Genomic DNA, 10,251 nt, shown 5'->3' on the forward strand with positions numbered 1-10,251 from the left:
ACTCGGCACTAGATGAAGCTGGTAGCGCTAACAGTGAGCAATGCATCTCAAGTGCGGGGAGCAGAGGCATGGGCTTGGTGACCTAGGGCACGGCGGCACGTTCAGGTAGGGGAGGCGCGAGCGGTGGCATGGGAGAAGACGGTGCGATGGCGCGTGGACAGTAGTGCTAGAGCATGGCGTGGCGGCTTGGCTATGTGTGGGTACTATGGCGTGGAGAAGCATGGCGGCACTGATGTGGGTAGGCAGCGCGAAGTAGAGGCATGGGCAGCAACGCGCGTGGGCGTGGCGTGGAGGAGCGCGGCGGCGGCGCTAGGGCACTAGAGCACGCGGGTGAGCAGGGCGCGGGGCAAGCGGCAGTGCGGTGGAGCTTGCTACGTGGCTAGGGCTCGGGAGCATGGGTATTGTGGCATGGACAGGCAGCACTAAGAGGTTGCGGTGGCTCAGAGATGATGGCGTGGCAAGGATAGAGATTAGGTCAACGCGTGCGGAGATTATATGGTGGCTCCCATGGAGTAGAAAAGGAAACGGATGAGAAATCCTGAACCTGCACATTTTCTACTGACCGGACGCTCCGATGGCAGCGACCGGACGCTGCCACCCAATGTTCGATCAATTCCAGAGAGGTCCAAAACCCCTGGAATCGTGACCATACGTGTCCGGTGAACCCCGACCGGATGCAGCCAGAGTCCGGTGCAAGCTGTCTTCATCGTCTTCGATCGACTGGACGCTGGATCACCATCTGACCGGACGTTGGGAAAGTACTGTTTCAGCGTCCAGTCACTCCTTCTCAGCAGCAGTTCACCTCCTATGAAGTGACTAGACGCTGGACTTTAGAGTCCGGTGTAGCGTCCGGTCACTCTTTTTCCAGCAAATCTTCAAAGTCCTTCGTGCTGCCTGTTCCCAATCAAGTCCCAACTTCAATAAGATCCAAATAAACACCAATTGGGACTAATGTGAGTGACCTCTCTCAAACCCTTAAATTGTTTTTAAAAAATATTTTGCCTTAGGCTATAATTCTTTTTAAGAAAATAGGCAATAAGAGGGCAATTGAAGATAAACGACAAAGCAACATTCATGCATATGCAATGCAATACTTGAAAGTAAATCTAGTTGCTTGTCAAGTTTGATCCAAGGTTAAGCTTCTTCACACGCTTTTTGGCGGTTATCTTAACCATGTTAGACAAGCCCTATATGCATTACCATAAAGAGTAAACATGTTGTATATTACAATGCAATGCAAGGGACAACATGAGCTTATTTTTTAGTGAAGTTACTAAAATCAAGAACATTGAGCTCATTCCGCAATCGACAAAAAATCGCCTCATCTAGCGGTTTAGTGAAGATATCTACCAATTGATCCTCGGTCCTTACACCTTCTAATAAAATATCATTCTTTGCAACATGATCTCTAAGAAAGTGATGGCAGATATCTATGTGCTTGGTGCGAGAGTGTTGAACTGGATTATTTGCAAGTTTTACCGCACTTTCATTGTCACACAAAAGAGGTACTTTTTCTAGAACTACACCATAGTCTAGCAAAGTTTGTTTCATGTAAAGAATTTGTGCACAACAAGCACCCACGGCAATGTATTCCGCTTCGGCGGTGGACAAAGCCATACTATTTTGTTTCTTGAAGGACCAAGACACAAGTGATCTACCAAGCAAATTGCACCCTCCGGATATGCTTTTTTTATCCACTTTGCAACCAGCATAATCCGAATCGGAATAGCCAATTAATTAAAATATAGCTCCTTTGGGATACCAAAGGCCAATGCTTGGTGTGTGCTTAAGATACCTAAGGATTCTTTTAACGGCAATCAAATGGGTTTCTTTATGATTAGCTTGAAATCTAGCACACATTCAGACACTAAACATGATGTCGGGCCTAGATGTGGTTAAATATAACAAGCTACCAATCATAGAGCGGTAGAGAGTTTGATCAACCGTGTTACCTCCCTCATCTAGGTCGAGATGTTCATTAGTTGGTATTGGTGTCTTGATTGACTTACATTCATCCATCTTGAATCTCTTGAGAAGATCATTTGTATATTTCTCTTGAGAGATGAAAATCCCTTCTCTCATTTGCTTGACTTGAAAACCAAGAAAGAATCTAAGCTCTCCAATCATTGATATCTCGAACTCCTTCGACATCAATTCACCAAACTCTTTGCAAGAATCTTTATTTGATGATCCAAAGATGATAACATCAACATACACTTAACAAATGAAGATGTGCTCATCAAGCTTCTTGGTGAATAGTGTGGTATTGACCTTCCCAATGGTGAAACCCTTCTCGATGAGGAAGTCCCGAAGGCACTCATACCAAGCTCTTGGGGCTAACCGTAGGTCAAGCTAACTCACTAGACTCACCTAGGTCAAGCTACCCATCCATACCCCCTTTAATAGTATGGCCAAAGGAAAAATAAAGTCCTAAACTACTCTAAGTGTCTCTTCAATTCTAATCGACACTTAGAACTAGTCAATCCTTAACCATGTCGTCCATCCTTTGAAAACCAAAACGATTTCCATCGTAGGGGCATGACCACCATGATTGCCCAATCGATCTCCATTACCGTGACCTAACTTAATTACCTCTGCAAAACACACGTTAGTCACAGTAATCACGTAATTTTATTAATCACTGAAACCCTAACTAGGGGCCTAGATGCTTTCAGTTCAGAATCCACAGATGACATATTCTTGGAAGATTTCTGCATACATCGAAGAGAAGAGTGCCAAAGGGTCCCTGCATAGGGTGTTTCCTATTGGCAACCAGGACCTTGTGTACGAAGTCATGCTGCGTGACAAGGGTGGACTTGGCACTGGTCCAAGCGATATAACTATGGAGTGTCAGTTATGGCCAGAGGTTAACAAGTGCGAGTGCACATGCAACAAGCCCAAGTTCTACCATATTCCATGCTCCCATGTGCTTGCTGCAAGTGGAAAAGCCAACATTCCGATGACTTTTGTGTCGGATTATTTCAAAAAGGAAGCAGTATTTAACACATGGTGTGGTGAACTTCGAGGTTGGAGGACTGTTGCTGATTTCACTAAGGCAGTTAATGACTCAGACCGTTATTGGTCTCCTAATGTAGAACAAAGGGAGGACACAAAGGGACGTTGCAAGAGTCGATGTATTAGGAATGACATGAATGCTTCCAAGGCTTCAGACAAGCGTCCCTTCTGCCTCGCTTGTGGTGGAAATCATCTCAGGAAAAATTGTGATGCGTACCCCAAAAATAGGCTCCTAGATGGAACGGAAGTGCAGTGTATTCCAAAACGCAACTCGAGGAAGGCCACTCAACAAGGCCCTAGCGCGTAGCATTGTATGTACTGTTATGAGTTTCCAACTAAATTTGCATTACTTATTCATATGTTATTGTATTTTGAAATATGACTTGGTTTTGTAGGATGGCGAGCATGGAGCTCATCGACCCTGTTGTCGACCAGAGGCACCGCTCCAACTTGCAGGATGGGCAGCTTCCACCAGCCCTCCGTCTTCGTACCTACGACGAGTTGTGGATACTTGACCAGCGCTGGGTTCCACGGTATGTGTATTTTGTACCTTGTACGTTTGTGCCTTTCGTGTTGAAATTCGGTAATTAATATTCTTTCTTTAAAATAGGCTACGTGCTGCTGGTTTACTTCCATTTGCACGCCTGGTTGAGCGACACCGGCACAGGAGTTCGCGTTTTCCGGTCAACCGTGCACTCGTCTCTGCTTGCGTTGACCGCTGGAGACCGGAGACGCACACGTTCCACCTACCTGTAGGTGAGGTCATCGTGACTCTGCAGGACATCGCCATGCTGTTCGGTCTACCTCTCGCCGGTGCCTCCGTCGGCCCTGTAGTAGTGCCAGTGGATTGGGAGGAGCAGGTCCTGCACCGTTTTCAGGGCGTGTTGCAGCCGGGGACGGAGAGGATGAGCAGTTTGGCTTCCACGACCGCCACGGCCCTCTGATGGCGTGGTTGTCTCAGTTCCGTGCCGAGAGGATCACGGAGGACGAGGACGAGTGGAGGGTCCAGCGACACTTGGAGGCGTACCTATTGTGGCTGTTCGGCTGGGTACTCTTCACCAGTTCTCACCACAACACCGTCGACAAGCACTTCGTCCACTACGCGGTGCAGATAGCGTACTCACCACTTGAGGCGATTCTGCAGTACACTTGGGGATCAGCGGTGCTTGCAGCTACGTACCGGGCTTTGTAAGACGCTTGCACTCGCAAGACTAGGACAAGTACGTTGGCTGGTTGTCCGTTGTTGGTGATGTTGTGGTCGTTCGAGCGGTTCGATATCGGGAGGCCGACCCTTGCCTCGTACAAGCCGTACGAGGATCTCCACTACGCTTTCGACGAGGTTGGTGTGCCTGACGAGCTCGATGCCCCGACGATGGGCACACTCTGGGTGTCTCGCGACGTAAGTATTTTGTCTATACTATTTGCTCACTTATGTTCCAATTCTACTTTCATTGTTGACCAAGTTTGTTCTTTGCAGCCGAGGTGGGCAACAGGCACGGGTAGAGGCACGTACAATGTGTACGTCGCTGCGTTGGACCAGCTCACACCTGACAGGGTTCGGTGGACCCGTACACAGGCATGAACATACACTCCCGTGCTCTGCGTGGCTTGTCGGAGATGTGCTACCGTGACCAGGAGCTGTGGTGCACGAGGAAACGGTTGTTGTTGGACACCTTCGTCGAGCTTACCCTACGGCGCAGGTTCGTCCAAGGGTACACAGCCTACAGAGTCGACCGAGGGTACGCAGCAGGGGTCTGGTGTTACCCAATGTTTAAAATCAGAATGAAAAAGGCAACAGTGAAGCCATTGCAAATCTTTCATCAAGCACACAACAGATCTCAAAGTAAAAAGATATAAAGGATATTGCAGTACTAGCAAGTGGCAAACATGTTTGCTAATTCTACATGTAAGAGAAATACATGGTAAAATGTGGATGCAGTGCAGGACAGGACATATTCCAGAAAATACTTCACACATCCTACTCCGATAGCACAGATGTGCCAACGCTTTATCCAACGCAACATGTGACATTTACCATGCCTGAGATTAATGATTGATGGCACAGTAAAACAAACTGAAGACTATAAGGGCCTGTTTAGATTCCAAAAAAATTTGCGTAGTACCCGTCACATCGAATCTTGCGGCACATGCATGGAGTACTAAATGTAGACGAAAAAAAAACTAATTGCACAGTTGGGTGAGAAATCGTGAGACGAAACTTTTAAACCTAATTAGTCCATAATTAGACACTAATTGCCAAATACAAACGAAAGTGCTACGGTAGCCAAAATCCAAAATTTTTTTTGTTCTAAACGGGGCTAACTCTCACCACATAGCATAACTTTTTGTACGAGGCAGCTGAATACATGTTATTAAAACTGAATGAGAGACAGGTATATATCTGCTATCATAAATCAGGCACAACACCAGAATGATTGAACTGATGATTCTAGAAAAAAAAAATATTACTTTTGTACATAATATAGAAGTTCAGTTCAGAATATCACAATGTAGATAACTGATGCAGATCGCAGCAGCATCCAGAAACTAAATGGAAAATGATAACTAGAAATTATTCTGGAAACCCCACAAGTTTACAACTTCCGGAGGTCTGGTATTCATCAGTTCAGTTATAAGCACCTGGTATACGCTGATGCTTATATAAATGCATAACAAGAATGCAATTGCTCAGACAAGAAAGACGATCCCTTTGTTTGCACAATTAGATGTTTGAGAACTGGAAATTTAGAATCCAAATTGGATTTCCAGAGCTGTGGTATACCTCATTTCAGGAATAAACCTGGTATCAGAATTTTAGAAAGTAGTATTCAGGATTATACAATGCCAAGCGTAAACATTCATCTAGAGCAAAGGGAATTAGATTATCAGTCACGAGAATTTAACTTATACTAGTCAGCTCCTAAGATAATGAACGCCGATACAAACCAAACCGTATGTTTGCAAAGGGGTTCCCTAACACTGACAAATATGAATACAGGTGAACAAGCAACTAATATAGATACAGCATAGCAGTGCAACATACCAGCATCTGTATTTTCTTATTTATTTTCTTTTCTCAGATACTGGATGAACACACCATCCGAGCAAGAAAGCATATATAGAAGCAGACGTTTCTGAGATTGAGGACGGCGTCTGCTGCTGCACCTTCTCCCATCGCTGGATGTCTCTCGGATAAGCTAGCGCCATGGCAAAGGCCCCAGATTTCTTCCGGTTTCTGATGACACCAATAGAAAGGCCTCAGCTTTGAGGGACCCTGAGGTAGCCGAGATGGTAGAAGCCGTCCTCTTCCCTGAGTCGCCCCTCCCCGACGAGCGCACCGGTGCTCTGTTCCTTGACGCTACAAGAGTCGATGCCGAAGGTGATGACGAGGCCCTGGCGCGCGAGCTGGCGCACGGAGATGACGGCAGTGCACCCGTTCTTGAGTTGAGGGGCGTGATGGACTTGGGGCACCATGAACCGCGGCCTTCGTACGCAGCCCACGGCGAGGACCAGCAGGATTCCGCCGACGCGCGTGCGCACAATGGTCCCTTCGTCTGGTGGCTTTGGATCGGAGAGCAGATCCGCGCGGGCCGTGGCGTGCACGGCGGCGCCGGAGTCGAGGACGAAGTCGTCGCTGCTGTCTTCAGGCGCTGAGCACTCGGTCGACGATTCCCGATCGGCGGAGCGTGGCGGAGTCCCTTGCGTTTCGCTTGGATGCACATCAACGGAGAATCAAGTCAGGTCATTGCACGGTGAACCCCAATTGGGTAAAAAAATTTCAGGGAGGTGAGCGGTGCGGCGGAAGTACCTGGAGGGAGAAGGATCTGCAGCGGCGTCGATCCTCGGCGGTGCCGTGGACAAGTCAGGCATGAGGTTGTCGGGTCGAGGAGGCGCGGCGGGGCAAGACGGAGGCGGCGGCGGCATCTCTCCTACCTATGACAAAATTGGATATTTGGATTCCAAACGCTGACTCTATCATGTTAATACTTGGAAGGACAACATATGATATCTATGTATATAAATGTGAGTCCAATATTAAATCTATAAATAACCAATGTTTCAAGTTCATTTTTGCAATTGTCTCGAAGATAAGACCCATCTAAAGGCCTAGACGGCTTTATATATATATATCATGACTAACCCTAATCCTATCCCTTCGTTCATTCCTCCCGGTAGCAGCTGCCAACACAGCGCCGCCAGCCTCCGCTGCTCCGTCTCTTGCCTCGCCTCTTCCCTCCACTCCACTCTACCTTCCACACACGGCACACCTCTACTGGCCCCTTACTGCTTGGCCGCTGTGCGCGCCGGGGCATGGCAGAGCATGGAATCTGACAGTCGGAGCCGCCGGGCATGCCACCGAGCCGGAGCCTGCTCTTGCTATGCTGCACGTTCCAAGGAGAGAACTACGGCAGTTGGCAGCTCAAATCCGGTCAAAAACCAGCAAGCAACAGGGATGTGTCTCCACTCTTCTCTTGCAATTCCTTGCTCCATTTCTTTAATCCCTTGCTGTACCTGCTGCTAACACGTGGTCTGTTGAGTGTGTTACTAGATCCATCTGTAAGTGCAATGATGTATGTATAACGATGCTCCTGCCGTCTACATTTGTGTGCTGCTAGATCCATTTGTGAGTTCGATGATGTATGTAAGACGTGTTGGAATGGTTTTGCTTTTGTGTTGGAAGCTATTAGAATTTCATGGTGTTCAATTTGTTCTGCTCCTACACTTTTCTTGGCTATGGTTCCGTTCGCTGGTCTGAAACTTGGCTGAAAAACACTATTCTGGCTGGTTTGTTGTGAGAGAAAAACACTGTTTGGCTGGTTTGGTGAACAGTGTATTGAGAGGGGGATCAGCCGGGTGGCTGGTCTGATAAGACCAGCGAATGGCCCCTATACTCTTCCATGGGCTATGGCTGTGTCGTTGAAACGGGGATGGGATCCCCGTGGGGATAAATTCCCCGCTCGGGGACGGGGATGGGGCGAACTCAAGCCCCAACGATGTTGACGGGGACGGGGAATTTTGGTCCCCATGGGGATGGGGATGGTGTCGATGTTTCACCACCGATAGCCTGCCACGGGGGTACCCGGGGCAGTTTGTTCGGGCTTCAGCGTATGTAGAACTCGACGGTAAACGCAAGAAACAGTTGATTTATCCTAGTTAGGGCCCTCGACCGTGATCGAGTAATAGCCCTATGTCCAGTCGGCGTTAGCCTTTGCGTTGGATTGATCGTAAAGTGTTGTGTTGCGTTGTGTGTTGTTCTTTCCTCCAGGAACTCCGCCCTCCTTTATATAGTCAGAAGGCCAGAGTCCTAGTCGGTTTACAATGAGAGTTCCTAGTAGAATTATAGGATAATACTACTACTACTAAGATTATGAAAGCATCTAGGCCCCTAGTTGGATTTCGGTGATTAATGTCAATACAAGATTACTATGACTAACGTGTGTTTTGCAGAGACAATTAAGTTAGGTCATGGTAATGGAGATCGATTGGGCAATCGAGGTTGTCATGCCCCTACGATGGAAATCGTTTCGGTTTTCAAAGGATGGACGACAAGGTTAAGGATAACTAGTTCTAAGTGTCAATTGGAGTTGGAGAGACACTTAGAGTAGTTTAGGACTTTGTTTTTTCCTTTGGCCGTACTATGAAGGGGGGTATGAACGGGTAGCTTGACCTAGTTGAGTCTAGTGAGTTAGGTGTGGTGCACACTTGTTAAAACTAGCTCTAGGTAGCTCCTATGAATGCCTAAGATCTTTTGGAGCAAACTTCATTCACATATGTTCGGAAGTTGGAAGTGAATGAAGGGTCAAACACTGACCGGACGCTGGCTCCGGTGCGACCGGACGCTGGCCGCAGGGTCCGGTCAGTTCATTTGACCGTGAAGATCAAGTCTGGTGTGATCGGACGCTGGGAGGTCATGTGACCGGACGCTGAGAGCCAGCGTCCGGTCGACTCCAGTAAGGGTCCAGACTTGGGAAAGAGTGACCGGACGCGTCCGGTCAGTGTGACCGGACCTTGTGTATCCAGCGTCCGGTCGTTTACAGTAAGCATCCAAGAGCGACCGGACGCGTCCGGTCGGTACTGACCGGACCCTGACAGCGTCCGGTCATCACTTGAAAACTGGTTCACGGGTTGAACTGACCGGAGCGTCTGGTCATCACGACCGGAGCGTCCAGTCATCCCGCAGAGGCTCATAACGGTTCGTTTTTCAGGCTGGCTTATAAATAGAAGCTCCACTCGTGAGTGGAGTATCGTTTGCTCATTCCAACAACTGAGAAACACGTTTGTGAGTGCCAAGAAGAGCAAGGTCCTAGTGAGGTGTTTGTGATTTGAGAATCCAAGAGAGTAGCCTCACTAGCAAATCAAGAGTAGCAAAGTGTGCATCCATCTTCTCATTAGGCTTCGCGTGGTTAAGTGAGAGTTCGTGCTTGTTACTCTTGGTGATCGCCATCACCTAGACGGCTTGGTGGTGATTGGGAGTTTGGTGTTCACCCGGCGGAGCTTGTGGGTGACCCAACTCAAGTTGTGAGCGGCTTTGGGTGATTCGCCGCGACGGAGTGTCGAAGAATCAACCCGTAGAGAGCACTTGATCCTTGCGCGGATCAAGGGGGAGCTACACCCTTGCGCGGGTGCTCCAACGAGGACTAGTGGGGAGTGGCGACTCTCCGATACCTCGGCAAAACATCGCTGCGTTCCTTTCTCTCTCTATTTACTTTGAGCACTTACTTTGAGCATTTACTTTGAGCAATTCAATACTTGTTTTTACTTCCATAAGAATTGCTTGCTAGAGTAAGTTTGGAACTTAGGTTGAGAGGTTGTTGTGCATTAGTTTGATATAAACACTTTTCTAGGCACAAGCGGTTAATTGGGCTATTCGTAGGATTTGATTATTGCAAGAAAATTTAGAATTAGCCCAATTCACCCCCCCTCTTGGGCATCTTGATCCTTTCAATTGGTATCAGAGCCTCGTGCTCACGTTTTTAAGCTTAATCGCTTAGAGCAAGATGTCTCACGGGGATGGTCCTCCTCCTATCTTTGAGGGAGATGATTTTTCATATTGGAAAATCCGCATGGAGGCTTACTTAGAAGCTCTAGATGTTGGAATTCTTAAAGCCGCCTCTCAAGGGTTCCCAGCACCTAGGAATGTCGCACAACTTCAAGGCGATGAAGTGAATTATGAAAAATGGAATGCAAAGGCTCGCAACACCATCTTTAGAGGCCTTTACAAAGATGTGTTTAATC

The 10,251-nt window shown here is 47.8% G+C and overlaps 1 protein-coding gene across 1 annotated transcript; it reads right to left on the bottom strand.

Moving 5' to 3' along the window:
- Nucleotides 1-5,801: 5,801 nt before the first annotated feature.
- On the bottom strand, nucleotides 5,802-7,007 carry LOC136497914 (uncharacterized). Its single transcript, XM_066493810.1, has 2 exons — nucleotides 6,824-7,007; nucleotides 5,802-6,724 (listed from the first exon to the last, which is right to left on the bottom strand). The coding sequence occupies exons 1-2, from the start codon at nucleotides 6,937-6,939 to the stop codon at nucleotides 6,274-6,276; spliced, it is 567 nt and encodes a 188-aa protein (XP_066349907.1). The 5' UTR covers nucleotides 6,940-7,007; the 3' UTR covers nucleotides 5,802-6,273.
- Between the last annotated feature and the right edge of the window lie 3,244 nt (nucleotides 7,008-10,251).

The sequence above is a fragment of the Miscanthus floridulus genome, chromosome 12 (genome assembly GCF_019320115.1).
Source record: "Miscanthus floridulus cultivar M001 chromosome 12, ASM1932011v1, whole genome shotgun sequence".
NCBI classification, from domain to species: domain Eukaryota; kingdom Viridiplantae; phylum Streptophyta; class Magnoliopsida; order Poales; family Poaceae; genus Miscanthus; species Miscanthus floridulus.